The sequence below is a fragment of the Hyla sarda genome, chromosome 7 (genome assembly GCF_029499605.1).
Source record: "Hyla sarda isolate aHylSar1 chromosome 7, aHylSar1.hap1, whole genome shotgun sequence".
NCBI classification, from domain to species: domain Eukaryota; kingdom Metazoa; phylum Chordata; class Amphibia; order Anura; family Hylidae; genus Hyla; species Hyla sarda.
This window is the reverse complement of record NC_079195.1, coordinates 65,478,274-65,505,857: the sequence shown is the minus strand read 5'-3', so window position 1 is coordinate 65,505,857 and position 27,584 is coordinate 65,478,274. Positions and strand designations below refer to the sequence as shown.

Sequence of the window (27,584 nt, the reverse complement as noted above, 5' to 3'; positions counted from 1 at the left end):
AACTTCACAATTGCATGTTATTAAAAAATATGCTTCTTTCTATTTAATTTTCCACTTTGAAGAAATGACCACTAGGGGTCTCCCTACCAGTCCTGGCAGCAAGCATTTCAGACTCATGCTGGAGTCCTAAACACTACGAGCTGCCAGTCTGCTTTGTTCACAAAGGAGAACACTCAGAGCTGCCAGCCTGCTTTGTTCACAACCTGTTTGGCTGTGAACAAAGCAGGCTGGCAGCTCTGAGTGTTTAGGACTCCTGCATGAGTCAGAAATGCTTGCTGACAGGACTGATCGGGAAAAATACAATAGAAAGAAGCATATTTTTCATTAACATGCTATTGGAAAGTTATTCAACATTCATTAATCTAAAATATATCAAAAGTTTATTTGATGAGAGGTACCCTTTAACCCCTTCCCGACCTATGACATACCTGTACGTCATGGGTGGCAAGGTGTTCCCGACCCATGACATACAGGTACGTCATGGATATTACTGCCGCTACTCGCGGCATCCCGCAGCGCCCGGAAAGATGGTGGCTATCACTGATAGCCAGCCATCTTACCGTGCGACCACGGGGGGTTTCGTCCCCCACCCCCCCCCAGCGATCGCTGCTATCAGCTGGTCAAATCTGACTAGCTGATAGCAGCATTTCGCTATGAAAATACTTAGCAGCGCGGTGTGTGAGTCCCGATCACGGGGATCGGGACACACCCCGCTCTGCTAAGTGTCCCTGTCCCGTCCCCCGGCGTCACTTACCCGTCGGAGCGGTGTCCCGAGCGGTCCCGGCGTCCTCCGTGCGGTCCCGACATCCTCCATGCGGTCCCGACATCCTCCATGCGGTCCCGGCTGCGCTGCGTCCCGGAGGTGAGTTTCCGGCAGCAGTGCAGCATCTTCATTGGCAGCAGTGAGATCGCCGTAAAGCGATCTCACTGCTGCCTCTGAGAGTTCCAAAACTGCAACTCCCAGCATGCCCAGACAGCCTTTGGCTTTCTGGGCATGCTGGGAGTTGTAGTTTTGCAACATCTGGAGGTCCACAGTTTGGAGACCACTGTATAATGGTCTCCAATCTGTGCTCTTCCAGATGTTGCAAAACTACAAATCTCAGCATGCTCAGTCTGTCCAGGCATGCTGGGAGTTGTAGTTCTCTAACATCTGGAAGAGCACAGATTGGAGACCATTATACAGTGGTCTCCAAACTGTGGACCTCCAGATGTTGCAAAACTACAACTCCCAGCATGCCCAGACTGCCCAGGCATGCTGGAAGTTGTAGTTCAGCAACATCTGATCCTTCAGATATTGCCGAACTACAACTTCCAGCATGCCTTGGCAGTCTGGGCATGCTGGGAGTTGTAGTTTTGCAACATCTGGAGGCACACTAGTTGGGAAACATTGTCCGTTTCCTACCTCAGTGCCTCCAGCTGTTGCAATTGTTGCAAAACTATAACTCCCAGCATGCACTGACAGACCATGCATGCTGGGAGTTGTAGTTTTGCAACAGCTGGAGGCACACTGGTTTGGAAACACTAAGTTTGGTTGCAAAACACTTGAAAGTTTATTACTTAACTTAGTGTTTCCAAACCAGTGTTCCTCCAGCTGTTGCAAAACTACAACTCCCAGCATGCACGGACAGCCAAAGGGCATGCTCGGAGTTTGCAACAGCTGGATGTTTGCTCCCTCCCCCCAATGTGAATGTACAGGGTACACTCACATGGGCGGAGGTTTACAGTGAGTGCTGCAAGTTTGAGATGGCGCAAATTTTGCGCTGCAGCTCAAACTTCCAGCGGCAAACTTGCTGTGAACCTCTGCCCATGTGACTGTACCCTAAAAACACTACACTACACTGACACTAACCTAAAATAAAAAGTAAAAAACACTACATATACACATACCCCTACACAGCCCCCCTCCCCCCAAAAAATGAAAAACGTCTGGTACGCTACTGTTTCCAAAACGGAGCCTCCAGCTGTTGCAAAATAATAACTCCCAGTATTGCCGGACAGCCATTGACTGTCCAGGCATGCTGGGAGTTTTGCAACAGCTGGAGGCACCCTGTTTGGGAATCACTGGCGTAGAATACCCCTATGTCCACCCCTATGCAAATCCCTAATTCAGGCCTCAAATGCGCATGGCGCTCTCTCACTTTGGAGCCCTGTCGTATTTCAGGGCAACAGTTTTGGGACACATATGGGGTATCGCCGTACTCGGGAGAAATTGCCTTACAAATTTTGGGGGGCTTTTTCTTCTTTAACCCCTTATGAAAAGGTGAAGTTGGGGTCTACACCAGCATGTTATGTTAAATTTTTTACACTGACATGCTGGTGTTGCCCTATACTTTTCATTTTCACAAGAGGTAAAAGGGAAAAAAGACCCTCTAAATTTGTAACGCAATTTCTCCTGAGTACGGAGATACCCCATATGTGGGTGCAAAGTGCTCTGAGGGCGCACAACAAGGCCCAGAAGGGAGAGTGCACCATGTACATTTGAGGCGATTTGCACAGGGGTGGCTGATTGTTACAGCAGTTCTGACAAACGCAAAACAATAAATATCCATATGTGACCCCATTTTGGAAACTACACCCCTCACGGAATGTAATAAGGGGTGCAGTGAGCATTTACACCCCACTGGTGTATGACAGATTTTTGGAACAGTGGTCTGTGAAAATGAAAAATAAAATTTTTGATTTGCACAGTCCACCGTTTCAAATATCTGTCAAACGCCAGTGGGGTGTAAATGCTCACTGCACCCCTTATTACATTCCATGAGGGGTATAGTTTCCAAAATGGGGTCACATGTGGGGGGTCCACTGTTCTGGCACCATAGGGGCTTCCTAAATGGGACATGCCCCCCAAAAACCCTTTCAGAAAAACTCGCTCTCCAAAATCCCATTGTCGCTCCTTCCCTTCTGAGCCCTCTACTGCGCCCACCGAACATTTTACATACGCATATGAGGTATTTCCTTACTCGAGAGAAATTGGGTTACAAATTTTAGGGTGATTTCTCTCCTTTTACCCCTTGTAAAAATTAAAAAATTGGGTCTACAAGAAAATGCGAGTGTAAAAAATGAAGATTTAGAATTTTCTCCTTCACTTTGCTGCTATTCCTGTGAAACACCTAAAGGGTTAAAACACTTACTGAATGTCATTTTTAATACTTTGGGGGGTGCAGTTTTTATAATGGGGTCATTTATGGGGTATTTCTAATATGAAGATCCTTAAAATCCACTTCCAACCTGAACTGGGCCCTGAAAAATTAAGATTTTGAAAATCTTGAGAAAAATTGGAAAATTGCTGCGGAACTTTGAAGCCCTCTGATGTCTTCCAAAAGTAAAAACTTGTCAATTTTTTAATGCAAACACAAAGTAGACATATTGTATATGTGAATCAATATGTAATTTATTTGGAATATCCATTTTCCTTTCAAGCAGAGACTTTCAAAATTAGAAAAATGCTAAATTTTCAAAATTTTCATGAAATTTTTAGATTTTTTACCAAGAAAGGATACAAATATCAGTGAAATTTTACCGATAAAATAAAGTAGAATATGTCACGAAAAAACAATCTCGGAATCAGAATGATAAGTAAAAGCATCCCAGAGTTATTAATGTTTAAAGTGACAGTGGTGTCAGATTTTCAAAAAATGCCCAGGTCATGAAGGTGAAAATGGGCTGGGTCATGAAGGGGTTAAATGTCAGGTTTTTGTGAAAATGTCAGGAACACGCCCCTTTTTGGTGACCACGCCCCCCTTTCCTACCAGCCACACCCCTTTTTCAGGTTTTCTTAGCAAAATGCACAGTTAGTTGTTTTTTTTTTTTTTTATTCTGGCGCAGACAGAATCTGGCGCACAACCCGTCAAAACATGTCGGGTTTGTAATAGTAAATGAGGGCCACTATGTCATAGATTGAAAAATGGAATTTGAGTAAAACCATCCTTGTGTAGTTTTATTCCTTCACTATTTGACTTTTGGGAAGATGTAATCTTGCCAAGGGTTACTTCTTAGTGGGCAAATGTTAGGGCTTGATGGGAACATCTTGGGGGAAATTTATCATGATGAATTTTAGATCATTTCAATACTTTGTTATAGTCTGTTTATAGACTGGTTTAGTCATTTTTCTTTTTATGCAGGTGGTATGGTTAGTACTGGTTGGTGCGCTGAATTTATCACTTGCGCAAATGTTATCCGTTGATCAGCTGGTGTAGGAATGTGTGTCCGTTTGGGCAAATTTATGAAATGACGACGTGTGCCACATAAAACATTTTCGTGCACCATCTGGGAAAACCGCACACTTGCGCAGCAGGTTTCAGATTGCACAAAAATCCATGTTCAAAATAAACTGCCCCTTTTTTGTTTTTAGAGGATGAGGGCCGTATTGGTAAGATTGCTCATGTTTCAAGTTCTGGGCAATTCTATGAATGCTTTACAGCAGTGGTCTTCAACCTGCGGCCCTCCAGATGTTGCAAAACTACAACTCCCAGCATGCCCGGACAGCCAACGGCTTTCCGGGCATGCTGGGAGTTGTAGTTTTGCAACATCTGGAGGGCCGCAGGTTGGTGTCCACTACTCTACAGTATAAAGGAAAGGCGATATACTGTTCTTTATATGACATATCATAAATAATCATATTACTGAACACTAAGTGCTGCCAGAGGGGTCTTTCTTATCTCCATGTGATGGATTAAAGGGGTTATCCACCATAAGGTGATTTTAGTACGTACCTGGCAGACAGTAATGGACATGCTTAGGAAGGATCTCCGCTTGTCTTGGGGCTAAATGGCTATGTTGTGTGATTACCATAACACTGTGGCTAGCTTTTTGTGAACTTGCATTTCCTTCTTTTTTTTTTTTTTTTTTTTTTTTTATTACTACAAATCCCCATTCCCCATGTAGTAAACAAAAGACCTGTGGTTTTCAATCAGGGTGCCTACAGCGGTTGAATTAGTTGCAGATTGAGCTCTCTCCCACCAAGCGATCCCTCCACCCATTGAAGCAGACAGGCTCCCTGTCATCAGCTGACTAGTGAGTCAGGTCTCGGCCGCATTGCAACCTGGGAAAAATCTGAGACAACAGTCATTTTGTATGCTGTTAAAAATTGGGGTTAAAATCACAGAAGAATTGTGAGAAAACCGTCACACACAGATACAGACCCTATATTATGAACTACACTAACTACAGCCCCTGTAGCATAATCAAATAAAAAAAACATTCCTGGAATAGCCCTTTAAGGACTCTCCTGTGAATTCATTGGTAAGCAGAGCTGTCAATCACTGTGGTAGCAGGACTAGGAGTGACAGGTCTGTGTTAAGCCTTGTCCCAACAGCAACATTTCTCTTGTGATGTTTTGCAATATAGTCATCATGACTGTAAGTAGGGAAGTAAATCAAAATAACCTCTGATGTGAGCGCGCTTGGCAATCTATTGTTAGTGATGAGTGCTTATGAAATCATGGCCTCAAATGGAAAATTCCACTTATACCCGATCAATAAATCTCCAGGGGAATACTGTCTGGGATGTGATGTTGTCTGCACAAATGACAGTAAAGCTTTAAGGCTAATGCAAGATATGTCAAAAGTTTAGTCAGGACCTCTGTGCTGAGACCCTCACGATCCATAGATTTAGCCGGTAAAGTGATGGGCTGAACACTTCACTCCCCGGCTTGGAGCCTATACCAGACCAAGGAAAACTTTGGACTTGTCTGCATGACATGCCAATAGTTTTTAGAATGGACAGTGAAACTTCAACCCCATCCCATACATACTATGGTGCTGGTGACATTGTGCTGTAGTTCCCACACAGTGCTGTAACTCTGGCATGGACTTGGTAGCATTACCTGTAAAATGTTTCAGCTGGAACAGCCAGAGTGGGGGTCAAGGAATTATGCCACATTGGGGGAGATTCATCATAGGAAAAGTTGACCAGTTGCCCATGACAACCAATCAGAATGCTTCTTTGCTTTTACAAAAAAATAAATAAAAAATTAGCTTCTTTTTAAGAATGAATCTGGTTGCTTTAGGCAACTGGTTAACTCTTCCTGTAAACAGGTTTTGATAACTCCCCCCAATGTATTGTAGTTTGGCTATTATATTTTATGATTAGAGCTTAAAGGGACTGTCAACTTGCTGATTAGAGCCGCAGCCTCTGTTGGATAGCTGTAAGGCTAAAACTGAAGCTTTCCAGGAGCTGATGGTTGAGAAATAAAAAATTTAATTTTTTTAAAACACAAAGTGTCAATTAGGTGGGGCTGAACTCCATTACCACAGCCTGGCCTGTCTACTTGCTAGCCCTCACCTTCCTGCCCCTACTTGATTGGCATACAAAGCCTGTAAGTCAAGTCAATCAAAGAGGTGGGGGGGGGGGGGGGCATGGATAATAAAGTAAATGGGGTGTGTCATATTGTGGCACGTGAGCATCTTGGCACCCCCTCCTTGACGCTTGGCTGGGAAGTAAGGATATTTTAAAAGGTTTGGCATTCACCACCAAATGTTATACTCTTACACCTATCCTGTGGTATCTTCAGCTCTTAACTTTTAACTATACCTTTTTATGGTAGAATCACACGTGCCAATTTTTGCTGCAGATTTGCAGCTGCATATTTTCTTACCCATTGACTTAAATTGGTAGGAAAATATGCAGCAAAATATGGCACATGTGACCCTACCCTTATGCACAGTAAAAATGATAAAACCTTTACCTTACAAACACACTGATGCCGAGCCAAACAGCCAGACCCTCCTCACAAACACTGTGCGACCTGGAAACACGTTGCAAATATACATATATAATATTATATCTTTCCCTTATCTGGTATAATTATCAACTGGTAAAGAAGTGCAGATATTTGCATTCAGCATTTGTATGTAGTAGTAATAATAATAATACTAAAATAAATGTTCTATCTGTGAAAAAAACCAAAAACAAATGTAGAACATGTACGGTACATCAAAAAATGTGTGTGTTAGATACTGTAATGCAGAAGAACACAATGGGGGAGATTTATCCAAACTTATGCAGAGGAAAAGTTCACCAGTTTCCCATAGAAACCAATCAGATCGTTTATTTCATTTTTAGAGGCCTTTAACTCCTTGGGGACAGAGGGCGTACCTATACGCCCTCAGCCCACTACCTTTCTGTAACGTGGAGCCGCGCCGTGGTATCGCCGTGTGCTGAAATGTCCGAATTAGGGATCGACCGATATGTATTTTTTTTTTTTTTTTTAAAGGGCCGATACCGATGTTCTGTGAAGGTTAGGGCCGATATACCGATATTCCGGTATAAGTTAACGGCTAAGTTAACGGCTATTTATCCCCCCCCGGCGACACCACCCGGCGCACCGCACATCCAACCCCCAGAAAAATAAAAAAAAGTTATAGGGGTCAGAAGATGACAATTTTAAACGTATACATTTTCGTGCATGTAGTTATGATTTTTTTTCCAGAAGTACGAAAAAATCAAACCTACATGAGTAGGGTATCATTTTAACCATATGGACCTACAGAATAAAGTGTCATTTTTAACGAAAAATTTACTGTCTAGAAACGAAAGCCCCCAAAAGTTACAAAATGGCATTTTTTCTTCAATTTTCACACAGATTTTTTTTTTTCCCCTTGGCCAGAGATTTTTGGGTAAAATAACGGATGTCATTACAAAGTAGAATTGGTGGCGCAAAAAATAAGCCATCATATGGATTTTTAGCTGCAAAATTAAAAGGGTTATGATTTTTAAAAGGTGAGGAGGAAAAACGAAAGTGCAAAAACTGGAAAACCGTCCGTCCCCAAGGGGTTTAAAAAAAAAAAAAAAAAAGCGATCTATAGGCAACAGCTTCACTTCTCCACTGCACAGGTTTTGACAAATCTCCCCAAATAAGCTTAGAAAATGTGAACTATAGGTTGTTATAGAAGTCCTGGAGACTCTCACCTGGTCACTGCCAGAACCCAGATCGGAAGAACTGCTAAGAGAGCTTTTATGCCAGAACCCAGTTGTCCATTTATGATTTATGGGTAAGTGTCTGTGTGGTGCAGTGTCTCCCAACCTGGGCCACCTCCAGCTGTTGCAAAACTACAACTACCAACATGCCCGCATGCTGGGAGTTGTAGTTTTGCAACAGCTGGAGGCACACTGGTGTAGTTGATTCACTGTGCCAAATCTGCAGAAAACATATGCACCAAATCTGCATCTTGCTGCTGTGGACTTTTCTTCATACTCTGAAAAAGGGGGAGGAAGAGGGAGGCCTTATCTGCAGCACAATCTACAACCTTACTCTTCATTACACATTTTTTTGGAGCATGCGGACTTCCCCATTAATAACAGTTGGGAATGTGCATTGTATAGAACTTACATACTGTGCAGTTTTTGTTTTTTGCAGTCCGTGCAGACTTAAATCCAATGCGTGGATTCGATTTGTTACCAGTGTATTGGTATTGGTACTGTCCCGCTTGTTCTTCAAATTAGGCATGGACAGATGCTGGTCCAAACTAGGCGGTACAGTCATCTATTCCTAGGAATGGCCCAGTGCACAAAGCCTCGCTGAATGTCATATAGTGGCCTCACAGCTGTACTGACCGGCATCTCTCCATGACTGATCTGAAGAGCGGGTGGCAGATTAATATGACTGGTATGCTGTAACATTCTGTGCACTTTGCTTCCATGGTATTTTTCATGACATTGGCCCAGATTTATCAAAGAATATCTACGGTAGAGCTATTTTCCCACGTTTATTTGGGTGGTGGGTTTGACTAGGGTGCATCTTATTTATCAAGAAGGTGCAGCAGGATGATGGATTTTGCGCAGCTCTGCTGTGGTGGGAAAAGCTCTACCACATGCACTTTATCTAGACACTTGTGAGGGAGAGAAGTAGACACTTTCCCGGGTCCTGAATTTGGCAGGTTAGGTGTTTTTACTTTCACATGGTGATGCCGGGACATTTTTACCTGCATTTAGATGCTACAATCTAATTTGATTGCGGTGTCTAAGGGGTTTAAAGCCGGGCATCACCGCTATCAGGGATATCTGGCATTAGAGATGGGTCCTGGTGGCAGATAGCCGCCAGCACCACCCAGCTATGACCTGCACTCAGCTCCCGATGTCATGTCATAGAAGGGGAGTGGGACGCTGTAGTCTGCAAGAGGTGAAAGGTTGAATTGTGGAAGGTAGAAGTTATTCTCACGCCTACTGGCAGGTGGTGTAGCTTTGCGCCTAAAAAAGTACCTTTGCACACAGAATAGTGACTTTTGACAAAAGTCGCAAATGATAAATACGTGACAGCTGCATGGTCAAAAAGAAAATGTTCTACGGGTAGACAAAAAGAGTAGAACTGTTTATATCAAAAGGCGCATAAGTCTCAAAATATGCTGCTTGTGCCTGAACTGCACCAAAACATAGACAAAAAATGCTATAAAAGCAATGATAAATCTCCCCCATTCTGCCTGCACATCGACATAGGAAATCTGCTACATATAAGTGTTTTCCAACCAGGGTGCCTCCAGCTGTTGCAAAACTACAATTCCCAGCATGCCTGGACAGCCTTCGGCTGTCCGGGCATGCTGGGAGTTGTAGTTTTGCAACAGCTGGAGGCACCCTAGTTGGGAAACACGGACATATAAACTTACTGTAATAATGCATTTCCACGCAGAATAACAGGCATCCAATGTATACAATGATTTTATAAGTAACAGATCTCTATACTGCGCACGTGTCAGGAGAGATGACAGATTTCTCTGCCTGTGGTCAGTGCTGATCCGAACACTGAGAATTTACATTTTGTCATTTGCTGTTTCTTCTGTCTCGGAGGGTTTCCCCCATATTATGCTACTTAATAATGCAGAAAAGCCTCACAATTTATAATGTATTGCCTTTGGCCAGCTTGTTGTTCATATCTGTGTATGAGAAGTATTTTTCATACACCAAATAATAAGGTCATTAGGAATTTTCGTTGTTTACTTGGTTTCCCCCCTATCATTTAACAGCAGGGCCATGCAGAGATTAAACAAGGAGATTCTCCTCTCCCATTCTTTTTCTACCCCGTCTGCAGATTTGTGTTTAGTAAGCAGAGAACATGAGCTGAAAAGGCAGAAGTGCCCATATGCTCTGTTATTTCCATCCTGCACCATAAAATCGAGTTTTACGCGCTCCCCTCTGCTGCGAGCAAGCACAAGCTTGTTTACTATTGCAGAAAAGCCGCCCTAGAGACAGAAGGAACACTATCTCTAAAGTAATTTTGGATTGGATTCCGCCTGCCATCTGTAGAGGCACAGCCTGCATGCTGATGAGACACTGCAGGCTGCTGGGAAATGGCGCCTACATGCTCGCAATTTCCCATCTTCTCCGCTGTCCTTAAAGGGGTACTCCGCCCCTAGACATCTTATCCCCTATCCAAAGCAGTTTCTCAGCTGCACAGAGCGAGTATCGTGATGTCTGTGCTCCGCCCCCTCGTGATGTCACTCCCAACCCCTCCCATAGACTTGCGTTGAGGGGGCATGGCCGTGACGTCACAAGCCTCTGCCCCCCCCAAAGGATAGTGGATTAGATGTCTGATCGGGGGACCCCCAGGGCGATGCTAGGGATGGAGTATCGTGCCATCAAGCTCCGCCCCCTCGTGACGTCATGCCCCTCCTCCTCAATGCAATTCTGTCGGAGGGGGTGTGACGGCACGCCCCCTCCCATAGCCTTGCATTGAGGGGGCATGCCATGATGTCAGAAGCGGGGCGTGGCCGTGGCATCACGAGCCTCCCGCATGGACAGTCATCCGGCACAGAGCAAAGTTCGTTCTAGGGAACGACCGATATCGTTTTTTTTAGGGCCGATACCGATAATCTGTGGCCTTTCAGGCCGATAGCCGATAACTTATGCCGATATTCCGGTATAAGTTATCTGCTATTTCTCCACCCCCCAAGAAGCCGCTGCAGATCATTGATTTAAAGCGGGTGCTATAAATCGATGAACTGCAGCGGCTTTGGCTGAATCAGAGACCACCGCCGCCACCCGCTTCTCTCCCCCTGCTTGTCCAGGGGTCCTCCCAACCACCGCCATTGCCCCCCAGCCATCCCCCCCCCCCCCCTGCCCCTGCACAGCACACCGCCCCCACCACCACTGCCCCATTGCCTCCCCTATCCCCGGTTTTATAATTACCTGTTCCCGGGGTCCGCGTTACTTCTGGCTCCCGTCCTGAGCGGTCACTGTGCGCACTGACGGTGACGTCACGTTGAGGACGTCACTGCGCTGCACAGCGTAATGCAGAACGCAGCAGGAGCCAGAAGTAGCTCGGGCCCGAGGGGGAGGCAGTGGGGGCGGGGGTTTGGGACATTATCGGATTACCTGCAAGGTAATTGCCGATACCGATAATGTCAAAAATCGTGAATATCGGCCGATAATATTGGCCAAACCGATAATCGGTCGATCCCTAGTTTGTTCCCTGCAACGGATGTCTGGGGTGCCGCAGCAGAGATTGCGGGGGTCCCCATTGGTGGAACCCCCGCGATCAGACATCTCATTCCCTATCCTTTGGATAGGGGAGATGTCATCAAGGGGCAAAGAACCCCTTTAAGCTTTGGTGCTTTTTTTTTTTTTTTTTTTTTTTTTTTTTACTGCTTGATGAAGAAAGGACTTGTGGCTTCCCAAATTTTAGCTGACTCTGCGCAAGTTCCTGGAGGCAGAATTTCAAATCTGTCGCATATTAAGGTATCACATTTGGAAATGAAATTAGGCCTGGTGTAAATGGACTTTTTGTGGCCAATTATGACAAATTAATATGATCGCTAGCAGAATGACTGTAAGAGTCGTGCCAGGTTTTCTGGTACAATGCAGCCTTATGTATCTCTTATGATTAAATGGAGGAAGATTTCCTTTACAATTCAGAACAAAATGTACACTTTCAAATGCCTCTGAAAATAGTCATTAATATAAAATATGTACTGTAGTTGCGCATTTTTCTGCATATCAAAGAAGAATCTACAGGAAAAACTAGTAGAACCACAAATCGAATAGATATGCAAAAAAAACTACAGAAAGTAATTATTGTACACAAATCCTACAAAATATATACGCCACAATAAATGTAAGGAATAATGAAAAGTTTATTGTACAAAAGGAGATACAAAAAGGCCCCAACCCCCCCTAAAATCCTAAACACAATGGGGGAGATTTATCAAAATCTGTCCAGAGGAAAAGTTGCTGAGTTGCCCATAGCAACCAATCAGATCATTTTTTTTTTTTTTTTTTTTTCCAGAGGCCTTTTAAAAAAATGGAAGAAGCGATTTGATTGGTTGCTATGGGCAACTTACACACTTTTCCTCTGGACATGTTAAAAACCACATGGTAGGGGAACATCCTAATTAAATACATAGGACGTTAATAATAATATTGGAAACAATATGTGGGCTGAAAATTTATAGATATGTAATGTCATGTCCTCCAGATATACCCCCTCCACCAATACAAGGCCAAATGGGTAAAAATAACCACATGTTTGTAGGGGTATGGATTATCACCATAGGGTCATGGCAGAGCATACCCACCAAAGTGCAGTGCAGCCGTCATAGAAGTATTCCCCCTCCTCACACTCCTTTTGGAAAGACTTTAACAATATCTGTAAGCACCCTTAAAGGAGTCGTCCAGTAGTGAACAAGTGGTGAATAACTTATCCCCTATCCTAAAGATAAGTTGATAAGGGATAAGTTGCAGATCGCGGGGGTCCGACCGCTGGGTCCTGTACGGGGCCCCCGACAGCCCGCGCAAAGGGAGGCGTGTCGACTCCCAACACCTCCCCCCCCCGCCGCACGTGCTGCCTTCGGCAATCTCCGGCTCTGCCATAGAGATGTATTGAGGGGGCGTGTCATCCGCCGCTTCGTGCGGGGGTCGACACCCGCTATCTGGCCGGAGAGCCTGGCCCCCGTACAGAGAGATCGCAGGGGGCCCCAGTGGTCGGACCCCCTGCAATCTCAAACTTGTCCCCTATCCTTCGGATAGGGGACACGTTTTTCACCACTGGACTACCCCTTTAAAGCTGTACTCCACCATCCTAGCATTCGGAACATTTTGTTATGAATGCGGGCTGTGGTGGTCGTGACATCACGCCCCCTTAATGTAAGTCTATGGGAGGGGGCGTGGCTCCGCCACGCCCCCTCCCATAGACTTACATTGAGGGGTGTGACGGCACAGCCCCCGCAGCCTGCATTCATAACAAAATGTTCTGTATGCTGGGGCAGTGGAGTACCCTTTTAAGTGCAACAATGTTCTATTTCACCTTTTTTGAAGTCAATGGGAAAACATCTGCAACATAAATAGACAAGCTCTCAATTGGAGTGATAGTCTGTTGCAGACCTCCCATGTACAGATCGGCAGCAAATCTGCCCCATGTGAATATACCCTTTTAAAGGATTGGATCCAACAGTCTGTTATGAATAGCCAGATGTTGCAAGATTTGCTTTACAAGAAACTGGATGTCCAGCGCCAGGATTCGTGCAAAACAGATTCTTTAATGCTTAAAAAGCCATAACAGGGGTCAAAGTGACGCGTTTCAGGTGCGTTAGCACCCTTAATCGTAAGATTTGCTTTACAAATGTATTGAGCTTTATGTTCCTAAAAAAAATAAAAAAAAAATAAATGGTCTTCAAGAGGTTGTCTAGTAAAAACATAGGCTTGCATTGAAGGGGCGGAGCGTGACGTCACAATACTCCGGCCCTGTGATCGTGATTAATCAGCCCAGGAGCGATGTTCTCTCCAGAGACTGATGATAGCGGGGTGCTGCATGAAAGATTGTGGGGGTCCCCAGCGGCGGGACCCCCGCGATCAGGCATCTTATCCCCTATCCTTTGGATTTGGGAGAAGATGTCTTAGGGCCGGAGTACCCCTTTAAACAACACAATGTAACTCCAAGTCAATCACACTTCTCAGTAATCACACTGACAATCAGTGTTGCTTCCTGAGTGGACAATCAGTTTCACATGCTGTTGTGCAAATGGAACAGACAACAGGTGGAAATTATAGGCAATTAGCAAGACACCCCCAAAAAGGAGTGGTTCTGCAGATGGTGACCACAGACCACTTCTCAGTTCCTATGCTTCCTGGCTGATGTTTTGGTCAGTTATGAATGCTGGCGGTGCTTTCACTCTAGTGGTCGTATGAGACAGAGTCTACAACACACACACACAAGTGGCTCAGGTAGTGCTGCTCATCCAGGATGGCACATCAATGCGAGCTGTGGCAAGGTGGTTTTCTGTATCTGTCAGCTTAGTGTCCAGAGCATGGAGGCGCTACCAGGAGACAGGCCAGTACATCAGGAGACATGGAGGAGGACATAGGAGAACCAACAACCCAGCAGCAGGAACACTACCTCCGCCTTTGTGCAAGGAGGAGCACTGCCAGAGACCTGAAAAGACCTCCATGGGTTGATAAATTTGATTTCCATTAATAATTTTTGTGTGATTTTGTTGTCAGCAAATTCAACTATGTAAAGACGAAAGTATTTCATATGATTAGTTCATTCATTCAGATCTAGGATGTGTTATTCTAGGTGTGTGTATTTTTTTTTTTTTTTTTTTTTTTTTTTTAACGGTTTGTTGTGAGTTGTGACATTTTGTGCTAATGGAGACTTGGCAATAAAAGTGCCTGTGTGAATTCTGGAGTTTATTATAATGAATGATGTGACCTTTTCTCCATCAGACGATTGCTCTGTGTCTCATTAGCATCGGCCACTTTTATGGCTTCCGTTCTTCTCAGTGTAGCAGGGAGACAGTGGTTATGTGAAAAATAAGAAAAAGAACATTATGAAAAATAAAATGTTTATTTATTTTGTTCTGTAGTTTTTTTCATTTTTTTTGTGTTCAGTTTTTGCTATGAAAATGTTAGCGGCTCTTTAAAAAACACTAAAATAAATTTAAAAAAACAAACACTAGTCAGCTATTGACTAGCAGCCTTGTGTAGAAAAGCTGTATAACCATACTGCTTTGAAGGCTGAACAGCCGTATCCTTGACTTTATTACGGTCAACTATTGGAAAGGCCAAACATATGAATGGTACAGAGGTCCATTTTATCATTGTATGATATTGGTATGAATATTCATTAAAGGGGTACTCCGCCCCTAGACATCTTAGGTGATGCCTAATTGTGGGAGTCCGTTCTCTGGGACCCTCGTGATCTCCACTCAAAGCACCCAGCATTCTGAACATTATGTTCAGGACGCTTGGTGCAGGTGGTCTGTGGTTGGGACGTCATGCCACACCCATGCCATGCCCATAGACATGAATGGGGGGGGGGGGCATTGCATCAGGTCACGGCCGCCTGCACAAAGTGTTCTGAACATAGTGTTCAGAATGCTGTTTGCTGCACGGAGGCGGGACCCCCCCCTGCCATCAGACATAGGGGATACGATGTCTTTGGGTCCAGGACCCCTTTTAAGGAACACTGCATATAACATTCATATTGCCATATGCCGAGTGCATGGGCTAATGCCAAAGGGGATGTAAAGCCAGAAAAGAGCCCTTCATCACTCTCAAGTATTTTTACTAGGCATAAGTAGGGCAGTTTTATCAGGAGTGTTCCTTTTTAAGTAAATGTTCTCTGCCAGTGCATCCTTAACAACTCTCTACCTCTTCTAAGCTGGAGACAATACACCCATAATTCTGCCTAAATAAGACCTTTTTTTTTATCCCTCTCTAATAATTAAAACAATATAATGAATTGAATCATATAGCATAGATTGTGAATTAAAAACCCAGCACATCTAACACCAATCCGCTATCGGTATTAGTTGCTTGTTAAGCATACTTTATGCATTCCTTTCCCCTGGCATACCTGCAGTGTATACCCTTGTAAGGTGTTAGTGCTGATCTTAAAACGCGTTCACAAGGCCCTCCCCCCCTAACATGTTTCACCACTAGGTGTGACTTCCTCAGAGGCTATGGGACTCCAGACCATGTGGCCCTGAAGTGACCTCATCAATCACTTCCTACTGTTAGAGCCAATAGTGTCCTGATTACTTAATAGTAGGAAGTGATTGAGAAGGTCACTTCAGGAGGTTATAAAATCCTCAGCGCCACATGGTCTGGATTCATTGCCCCATAGCCTCTTAGAACGTCACACCTAGTGACGAAACATGTCAGGGGGGCCTTGTGATAATGTTTTAAGATCAGCATTAATGCCTTATGATGGTATACACTGCCGGTATGCCAGGGGAAAGGAATGCATAAAGTATGCTTATCAAGCAACTAATACTGATAATGGATTGGTGTTAGATGTGCTGGGTTTTTCATTCACAATCTATGCTCCCAATTTAATTTTAATTTTATTATATTAAAAGTTGAGTTTTAATTATTAGAGGGTGGGATAAAAGTGGACCTCTTACTCGGTCTTATTCAGGCTGAGTTGCAGAATAAGTAACGTTTGTTAGTCCACCCCTCATTTGGGTCAGTTTTTGATTTATAGATACACCCATAATAACTTCTATCTGTTCTGTCCTACAGAGTGGCCATCGTTTCAAAGTCTTTTGAGGGCAAAACTGACCAAACAGAAGAGTGGTACGGAACACATTACAAGCAAGAGGACATCCCTACAGATGCTATTGAGGTTCAGAAATGACAATACTTTTTCCTTTTACACTGATCTTCTGTCTAGAAAGAGAGAACTATATTGTGAACCTTACAAAACCTATTTGCTTGGGAAAGAGACAACCTAAACATCTCTATCTACAGGGTCCCAAGGTTGATCATGCTGCTGCTGTGTTCAATCTCTATGGGGCATTGTATTTGGACATCTTTGGCATTTCCCCAGAACAGTGTTTCCAAACCAGGGAGCCTCCAGCTGTTGCAAAACTACAACTCCCAGCATGCCCAGACAGCCTTTGGCTGTCTGGGCATGCTGGGTGTTGTAGTTTTGCAGCAGCTGGAGGCACCCTTGTTGGGGAAACAGTGCCCTAGAAATTAAACGGAGCAGCAATGCACCCATTTAAACAGAGGGCACAGGAACTCTTTGATGGGGGTCCCCTCCCCCTACTGATCAACCAGGATATGTCTTCGACACTTACCTATTTTTTAGATTGGTTTTCTTGGTACAGTCGTTTAATTCGATGTTCTTTCTGTAAGCTATAGCTTCAGTTTGACTCCACCTTCCGTGTAATAGAGAAAACCTTTTCATTTATTTATCAAACGCTGAAACCTGCATTAAAGGGGTACTCCGGCGATAGGGGATAAGAGGTCTTAGTGCCGGAGTACCCCTTTAATAAATAAACAGCATTTTTCTTTGGTTCCTTAAAGGTACCTTGTTTATCCCATATAAGAAGTGGGTCGAAATAAAAAATGCAGATCTTTTTTTGCATAGTTTACAGCAGTTTTTTGTGCCGTTTTCTGTCTTTTACAGCAATATCACTGAAAATGGCAAAAAGGGGGGGGGAAAAAAGCAAGAACAAATACGGCTGAATGACAAAATACAGAACTAATAAATTTAAATTTGAATTATTTGAAATATGCACTGAAAATGTAAATGAGGTATAGGGGATAAAATGAGGATAGTGTTTTTATTCTGGAGCAACACTTTGTGTATTTTAGATATTTACAACAGATTAGTAGTCTAAATGGTTTGTGAACTTACAATACAAAAAAAAAAAAACACACCCAAAAAGAAATTTGAAGTAAGTTTGTTTTATATTATTTTTTTTCCCAGAAGTGGCAAAAAGCTGATTTAAATGGAAAGTTTCATCTACCAATGAAGAATGAATTTATTCCCACAAATTTTGAGATTGTTCCCTTGGAAAAAGATGCAACACCCTATCCTGCACTGGTTAAGGTAAAAATAATGGGTTTGTGATTTGACACAAAATGTAAAATACCATGACTGCAACACCCTGCATATGGTATAGATGTGTATGTAGACTCACTAAAGGGACACTTGCAGTTATAAAATTAGGATTTAACCATTTGAATTAAAATATTGATGTCAAGTGTATCTAAATGGGAACACTGGACAATTGATGTATATGTATCTTAAATTCCGCTGGTGGCACATGTCTCAAAATAGAGGCCCACACACAGTAGATATTTCTGCAGTAAATCAGTATTTGTTACTGTGATTTTTCTTTTAATTTTATTATTTGTTTTATAACCAATACGCACTAAAATGGGTAGTATCTGTGGTTTTAATCTGCAACAGAATTTGGCATATAGCAGATTTTGAAAACTGGCCCCAGATAAGTGTGTAATACATAAATTTAGGTGCACTACTGTGGTAAACAACATGATACTAACCCTCAAAATGATGTTAAAGGGGTTATCCAGGAAAACTTTTTTCATATATCAACTGGCTCCAGAAAGTTAAACAGATTTGTAAATTACTTCTATTAAAAAAAAGTCTTAATCCTTTCAGTACTTATGAGCTGCTGAAGTTAAGGTTGTTCTTTTCTGTCTAAGTGCTCTCTGATGACACGTGTCTCGGGAACCACCCAGTTTAGAAGCAAATCCCCATAGCAAACCTCTTCTACTCTGTGCAGTTCCCGAGACAAGCAGAGATGTCAGCAGAGAGCACTGTTGCCAAACAGAAAACAACTCGACTTCAGCAGCTGATAATTATTGAAAGGATTAAGATTTGTTTAATAAAAGTAATTTACAAATCTGTTCAACTTTCTGGAGCCAGATTTTTCCTGGAATACCCCTTTAGAATTGACAGTATATCCTTTATATAAAGGACTGGACCCAAGACTAAACTTACCTGTGCCGTATGGGCAATTTCACGGTCGCCAGTGGGCAATTACAGCGGCATTAGGTCCGACCCACAGCCTGCTCCCAGTTACCTCCAGTGTGACTGACCACACATACAATGGGAGGCAGGCTATAAGCCCCACCCAAGTTGGCTGATGTGTTTACGTCTTCACAGGTGAACCAAAATGCTGCCTATAATAGTGATTAAGGCGCATTAGATTTGGAGTTTATACACATCCGAGGACAAGATTTTAACAACAAGAAAAAAACATGGTTTCCAATGGCAGGAAATGCTAAACTCCAAATTCAGTTGTGCATTTATGCTGGGGGGGCAGATCCTGCGCTTGTAGTCCGTTGCTAGGGACAATCCCCAGCATAAAATGCATACAATGGGGGATGCCTGCCGCAGTCAAGTGCCACAATGGCATCCTACACCCGATAAAAAGGTGTGGATGTGTAACATATAGAATAATACATAAATTTAGGTGCACTACTGTGGTAGATGTTAACAATGACATGACTAACCCTCAAACTGTTGTTAAAATAAAAACATTACCAGTATATCCTTATATGAAGGACATACCTGAGCCCGCACACAAACGCCAGGGTTTCTCAAATGGCACGGGACCTAACACTAACCTACCTGTGTCGTATGGGCAATACCAGGAGCCAGTGGGCAATTACGGCAGCATTAGGTCCGACTCACAGCCTGCTCCCAGTTACCTCCAGTGTGACTAAGCACACATACAGTGGGAGTTGCTTAGCCACACTGGAGTGAACTGGGAGCAGGCTGTGAGTCGGACGTAATGCCACTATAAGTGCCCACTGGCCCCTGGTATTGCCCATAAGGCACAGGTAGTTTTTGTATTAGGTCCCACGTTGTCTAAATAAAAATCAGACAATGATTTTATGGATTTTTTTTCTAATTATGTCTTTTATAGTCGAGGTATAGCTATGATGAAAATTACAGGCCTCTCATCTTTTTAAGTGGGAGAACTTGCCCAATTGGTGGCTGACTAGATACTTTTTTGCCCCACTGTCCTAAATATGCCTACTTTTTAGCAAGTGTATTTTCTGTCTTGTTTTTGTAGGATACGGCAATGAGCAAATTATGGTTCAAACAAGATGACAAATTCTTTCTTCCCAAAGCCTGCCTCAACTTTGAGTTCTTTAGGTAGGTATATTCCCTTCTCAATCGTCCCTTGAGCCACTGATCTTCTGAGCTCTTTACATTCCTCACAGATCCACAGTCGGTGCTAGGATAGTAATTAAGAGACTGTTTTCCAGGCACGGATAAGCTCTCACTAATATTTATGTGTCGGCTATAATCGCAGAAATCAGCCAATTTGCTGACACCGAACACTTTATGTTCATATTTTATTATTGCTTGATCTTCAATAAAACTGTCATAATACCCTGCTCAGGCCATAACTATGGATCATTTACCTTATGTTTATGGCTAATGATAAATCCCCCGATGTCTCAAATGCTTGGCCATAAACCATTAAGCAGTTAATGCTGCAGTTGCTCCATTTCTGTCTTGCCGCATGATGGCACTTAGCATGGGCAAAAATACAAAGTTATGTAATGTAGAAAAACTAACTTTGCTTTTACAAGTGTACCATAAAGACAAGAATCCATAAAGGAAATGCATCATGGTTTGCTTTAAAGCGTGCCTCCAGACATCCACTTCAACAGGATAAAGCGCTCATTTGCATAGGAGTTTAGTAGCTTTATTTTACTGGAAGGCTGCACGCTTCATTCATTTATAGTATTGAGAAAGAGGAGAAGACATGAATTAATGCATCCCTTTCTTTTTTTTTAAAAAAATTTTTATATACCTTCTGATGTCGGCTTCAGAAACAGATGGGAGAGAGACGTGGATTTTATATTCTACCTAAAGCGTACCTACATTTCATAGTCCCTGTGGCAGGATACCTGTTTACATTTCACGCCAACTTTGGAGCCTGAGACTAACAGGATCAGGAGACTAATTTGCTGAAAGTCCCCTAGACTTGAATGGGACTTGCGTAAAATCTGATTCCTGTTCGTGTAAGGATCGGGCTCAGAAGTTGCAGCGAAATTTAAACAGATGTCTTGTCGGTGGCACCTATCATGAGGTACGCTTTAAACACTGAATTAAAATTTTAAAACACCAGATTCCTGTGATGTTAAAGGACGAGACAAAGATAAATCATGTCAGATCTTATTCCACCTTTTTAAAGGGGTTGTCGAGGAATAGAAAAAGAGCTTATTTCTTCCAAAAAACAGCACCACACCTGTCCTCAGATTGTGTATGGTATTACCACACAGTTCTTTTGAAGTGAATGGAGCCAAGTTGTACTACTACACACAAACTGAGGACGTGTGGAGCTGTTTTTGGAATAAATTGGCTCTGTTTCTCTATTCCTGGATAACCCCTTTAATGTGACCTATAACGTGATTCAATTGCAAAACAAACTTAAATATTTAAGGGTGAAAGAGAAAAAAACACCATAACCTGGTTATATAAGCATGCACACCACTGTCAGATACAATAATTTTTGATATTATAAAGCGTGCAAAAACAATTCATACTGAAAAAGCCAGTCAAAAAAAGTTGTTCCTCTGCCTCCTGCTCCTGGGACACATACCAGTCCTGCAGTGTCCAGTGGTCGACACGTCATGGACACCATGAGTGATTGACAGGGCTGCAGGCAGGTCCGGAGATGCTGTGCTTGCTCCCGGCCCTCTGCAAGTCAGAGCAGAGTGAGGGAGGAGTCATCACAGTGAGGAGAAGAGAGGGACACGCCTCATTCCTCTGCATGGACATAAATCTCACTGAGCTTTTGAGAAATATAGGTCGTAGACACATAAATTACAAATTAGATGTACATGATCAGGATAAGGTACAGTTTTGAATTTTTTTTTATTTTTTTTGGGGGGGGGGGGGGAAATGTTACTCAGAACCCAATCCTGATCATGTGCATATAATTATGTGTCTCGGACCTATATATCCAGAGATATAAGCATTTATCTGCTGGTGAGTTACTTTTTCATTGTGCAGGCTGGAGGGGGCGTGTTAGTCTGTCTCCCTCACAGGAGCAAGCCTGTGCAGTCAGCCAATCAGTACTCTCTGCTCTGTAACCCTTTCCTCTCTGGTTTTATGCTGTGTCATGTGTCATAGGAAGATACTTGGAGCTTGCCTGCAGTAATCAGAAGACATTATGGTGAATTCATAACAGGATAAAATGTATAAATAAAAGAATAGATCTTTATAAAAATTAGTGCAAGGATTTTTTTTTATAAAAGTACAGCATTTTTATGAATACACGTTCTATCTGTTTTATCTTCTCCTAGTAAAGCTGGATGCTAATCAGCATAGCTGTCACTATGTGTGTCATTCGTCTTTCACAGACTCCTGAATGTCTGATCAACTTCTTTGTCATTCAGGAGTCCCAGAAAGCTTTGACTATTTCAGCATGCTGGGAGTTGTAGTTTAGTAACAACTGAAGCTGCAATGTTTGTAAAACTAACTGTGTTAGAGCAGTGTTGCCTCCAGCTGTTTTAAAACTACAGCTCCCAGCATGTCCACACATCCTTTTATCTGAAGTTTTGCATACACAATAAAAATCTCCTATACTGGATACCGGTATGCTTTACGGCCGGTATCCAATATGCTGTAAAATCTAGACTAGTCTGTCTGGCTAAAAGACAGGCGACCCCATAGTGGTGGCTATTTTGAGCTTGAATTTCAGGTGAAAATTAATTTATATTTTTTTTAACAGGTGTATATTGTGAAATGTCATTATGAGTCCTGCAATATATGAAAAGTTTTTCACAATGACAGTGCCTCTTTAAGCTTATACTTTTTGTTGAAGCACCTTCACAGCAATCAGTCTCTTTGGTTAGATGTCTATTAGCATTGCACAACTTAAAGGGGTTATCCAGGAAAAAACTTTTTTATATATATCAACTGGCTCCAGAAAGTTAAACAGATTTGGAAATGACTTCTATTAAAAAAAATCTTAATCCTTTCAGTACTTATGAGCTTCTGAAGTTAAGGTTGTTCTTTTCTGTCTAAATCCTCTCTTATGACACCTGTCTCAGGGAAACGTCCAGTTTAGAAGCAAATCACCATAGCAGACCTCTTCTAAACTGGGCGTTTCCCGAGACAGGTGTCATCAGAGAGGATTTAGACAGAAAAGAACAACCTTAAAGGGGTATTCCAGGCAAAACCTTTTTTTATATAGACCAACTGGCTCCGGAAAGTTAAACAGATTTGTAAATTACTTCTATTAAAAAATCTTAATCCTTCCAATAGTTATTAGCGTCTGAAGTTTCTGTCTAACTGCTCAATGATATCACGTCCCGGGAGCTGTGCATGATGGGAGAATATCCCCATAGGAACTGCACAGCTCCCGGGACGTGAGTCATCAGAGGGCAGTTGGACAGAAAACAACAACTCAACTTCAGAAGCTAATAAATATTGGAAGGATTAAGATTTTTTAATAGAAGTTTACAAATCTGTTCAATTTTCTGGAGCCAGTTGAGAGATATATAAATAAAAAAAAAAAAAAAAAAAATATATATATATATATATATATATATATATATATATATATATATATATATATATATATATATATATATATATAAAATATATATATATAAAATATATATATATAAATATATATATATAAATATATATATATAATATATATATATAATATATATATAATATATATATAATATATATATAATATATATATAATATATATATAATATATAATATATTATATATATAATATATAATATATATATAATATATATATAATATATATATAATATATATATATATATATATATATATATAATATAAATGTGTGTGTGTTCCTGGAATACCCCTTTAATGTGTCAATATTTGCCCACAATACCTTGCAAAAGCACCCGAAAATTTAAAACTGTCACATTGTGAGGACATTATCTGTGCACAGCCCTCTTCAGATCACCACACAGATATGTTCGTTTGGATTAAGGTCTGGGCTCTGGTTGGGCCATTCCATAATGTTAATCTGGTGAGGCCATGCTTTGTGGATTTCAATGTGGGCTTTGGGTCATAGTCATGCTATAAAGCTGAAAATAAAGTTCACCTTTTATCGGACGCCTAAAGGTTTTGGGCAGAAAAATGATGAAAAAACTGTTCATGATTACCTCCACCCTGACAGTCCTAGACCATGATGCTGCCACCACCATTCTTCACTGTTGATATGATGATCTTTGGTAATGTGCTGTTTTTGAGCCAAACATACCTTTGGAAATTCTGGCCAAAGAGTTCAGTCTTGGTTTCATCAGACAACCTTTTTCTACATGCTTGATTATTCAGAGCCCCTCTGCATGATGGCCGGTGTGTAATGATTTCAGTTTTTGTAATTAAATTGTTCACGTTTATAGGTCACATTTAAAGGTAGAGAAAGTTCTCATTTATCGCTAATTCTTTAATATCATATGATCCTTGCATTTTAAACGGGGTGTGTAGACTTTCTATATCCACTGTATATAAACAGTACTAGTTTAGCTGAAAATTAAGAAACCGCACTGATAAACTACCGCTGCAGCCTCTTTATTTTCAAAAGTCTGAGACCCCTCATCTGGTGAAAGTATCATCTGTATATTGCAGGGATATGCCATCATTTTAGAAGCTAGTTCCCCCTAAACATAGAAAGTCCTGTGATTACAGCAGCCTCTGCACTAGATCAACCATGTAATAGTCTCTACATTACACCTTCCACTAATACTGAGGCTATGGTTGGTGACCAAGATACAGCACTCTTTATCTGTACAGGCAATGATGGCTTCCTTTTGGGAATTAGGCGGGAGGAAGAGTGTGCTGAACCAACTGCTGTGCTCTTCTAAAGTCTCTACTCCAAAACTTTTATGGGAGGAACTAACAGCATTACATTTTTTTTCATTGGAGATTAAACCATTATGATGCATTTCTTATTGATTTTTGGATCATGTAGAACAGCTTGTGCTACTTCTCTTGCACTTTTGCAATCCCCGCATAGCATTGATTTGGTAGTGATGCCAAAGAGGGAGCTTCCTAAACCATCATCTGAGGCATTAGTGGGGATTCAGCAGTCAAACCCTTCTAATCCGACATACATGGCATATCTAATGGAGACATATCCCAGGAGACACTCAGCCAATGCATATGAAAATGTGTTACTCTTAACTTTATTTTTTTGTGCTGTTAATGTGCAGCCGTGTTTATGAAGTGTAAAGTGGCCCCTGAAATGGTCCATCTGGCTCCTAAAGTCTTCAGTAATTTTTATTATCTGTTTATCTGTACTTTTCCTACATGTCTGTATACTGTTTGCCTCACACCATAATTTCCTTGTATGACATATATATTGGTATTTTGCTAGAGACATGGTAGCAAATCGGTCATCCCAGAAGTCTTGGGGATTAACCCCTTAAATCTCTCGTTTAGCGCAGACACAGCAGTTATTGGACTACTGTTTTAATTGTAATGCTTAAGGCAGAGATTAGAGGATTAGGATCCTGCATTCTAGAACCTTATTCTAATTAAACATCTGTGGCATATAGGTGTTGTGACTTTGGTATTGACTAAAGGAATAAATGGTTTGAGGTCCATCATACTAGATACTTCACACAATGGTTGTGTTTTGAGAAAAAAACAAAACCAAAAAAAAACAGAAGTATCATCTCACCTGGATCAATAGAAAGGATAATTTATCCAAAAAAGAAAGAGGAGCACTGGATTCCGTGAGAGAAAATAGAGTTAACTATTCCAGCCGCCGACCAAGACTGTTTGGTTGTATGCATCAATACTGGTTTATATCTAAAGTTGAGTGAAGACATGTTGTCAGATCAGGATACATATTTGCGATTAAACGCAGATCCAACGTGTAGTTTCCAAGAGAAACTCAAAGATCTGCTTACAGAAGGTGTGCGATTGTCCATCTCCAAACAGGAGATGGAATGTATGTATGTTGAACAACCTATGGTCCCTATTTTTCACATGTTGCCGAAAATACACAAGAGCAGATTCCCACCACCGGTACATCCCATTATGGCGGCGATCAGTTCTTTAAATGAAAAGCTATGCGACTGGCTTGACTTTGTCCTTCAGCCTTTGTTCCATAAGTGTCCAAGTCACAAAGGATTCCAAACACTTGTTAAATATTAGGCGCAAGTTCACATGGTGGGTGTCTTTTTCGTGGCTGACGTGCGATATTGAATCCTTGTATGCCTCTATCCCCCACCACTTAGTGATCAGGGCTATACAAAAAATCATGGATATGTACACCAACTATAGTTGTGAATTTAAGAATTAAATACTGGATGTGTTTAACGTGTGTTAAAACACAACTACTTTTGTGTTTCAATTATGTTTTTTAATCTTCAAAAGACAGAAGCGTCCTCCCCGGCCCTAGCGAACCTGTTCGTTTTCTGGTGGGAGGAGGGACACATTTTTATTTATTTATTTATTTTTTTTTGTGACAACAATCCCTTTCGTGATTGCATAGCGTTGCTCGGCAGATATATAGACCATGTGGTTGTTGACTGGAGATCGGATGAGGGTAATGCTATAAAATATATGGAATATATCAATAATAACTCCTGTAACCTAAAATCTACTTATTCTTGGCAAAAGAGCTCTGTTCCATTTTTGGATGTTATTCGAACAGCGAAGGACAACATAGTAGAAATCATCCCTCACCATAAACCGATCTCGGGCAACACCACGTTAAGGCCCGATTCCTGCCATCCCAGGCATACTATTGAAAGTATCAAATGGAACAGTTCAAACAATGATGTGTACCTGGGGGAAGCAGAGTATGCAACATACTCAAGCTAAGAGGCTATCCATGGTGGACACTGAATAAAGCCCGGAGACAGGTGGATCCTATGGATCGTTCACAACTTCTTGATATAGTAAAAAATGAGCAAAAGCATTTGTAGCCACTTATAGCTGCTCATTCAATCAGATCAGAAACATAACACTTATTTACCCATGCTGTCCTGTGATCCAGATCTAGGCTGAGTGTTACAAGAAGGGGTATGTTTTTCTAGTCACAGGGCACCCACTTTATAATCTCTGCTGTCACCCAGTTTAGTTAGTGATGCAAAGTAAAAGGAATCTTGGTTATCTACCAAGGGTTTCTCGAAATGTTCAGAGTCGAGGTGCATTGTCTGCAAATTTGCTGAGAAGTGTCTTAGTATTGAAGGTACAATAGACAACACCAAACATCTTGTGAAAACTTTTATTAATTGCAACAGTGAATACGTAGTGTACAAAATCACCTGTACTGAATGCCGTATGAACTATATAGGAAGCACCAAAAGGAAACTCAAAAAGCAAATACAAGAACATGTCGGACATGCTGCTGTCCTCTTACCAGTGACATCTCTAATGTCTCTAAATAATTTTTTATTCATAATCAAGGAAATGATTCTTCACTAAAGTTTTCAGGGATCAAGAAGGTAACGCCATCCAAAAGGGCGGTGACCTTGTGCAATATCCCCGGAACAAGGAGACAATGTGGATATATCTTTTAAACAGCATACAGCCACTTGGTCTTAACAGTAGGACTGACCTAATATTACAGTATTGAAGGTCTTTTTTTTTTTTTTTTTTCTTTTTTTTCTTCATTTGCATTTGCTTCTTGTGTTTTGTTCACACAGAACAATAAAGTTGTATTTGTGTATTATGCACCTGAGTCCCTCCCTTTCTTGGGCGGGGTGGAGTAGCAGGTACTCCGGTTAGTACAAAAGACTAATGTGCAGACATGTATGCCAGGACTAAAGGCCATTGAGCCTGAAAAATGTCGGCTATGAAGGAATTCTCCAAGCTACTTTCAGGACTTTATTGTTCCTATGTTTTCCCTCACTGCTGTCTATAT

At 41.8% G+C, this 27,584-nt stretch overlaps 1 protein-coding gene across 7 annotated transcripts in view; it reads left to right on the top strand.

Moving 5' to 3' along the window:
• The window catches only part of IDE (insulin degrading enzyme), a 165,034-nt gene that overhangs the window by 111,499 nt on the left and 25,951 nt on the right, over nucleotides 1-27,584 (top strand). For all 7 annotated transcript variants that reach the window (XM_056529403.1, XM_056529399.1, XM_056529397.1 and 4 more), the window contains 3 exons: nucleotides 16,450-16,552; nucleotides 17,645-17,767; nucleotides 19,767-19,849. In XM_056529403.1, the coding sequence (XP_056385378.1) occupies nucleotides 16,450-16,552; nucleotides 17,645-17,767; nucleotides 19,767-19,849 (309 nt within the window). The remainder of the gene's footprint in view (nucleotides 1-16,449; nucleotides 16,553-17,644; nucleotides 17,768-19,766; nucleotides 19,850-27,584) is intronic.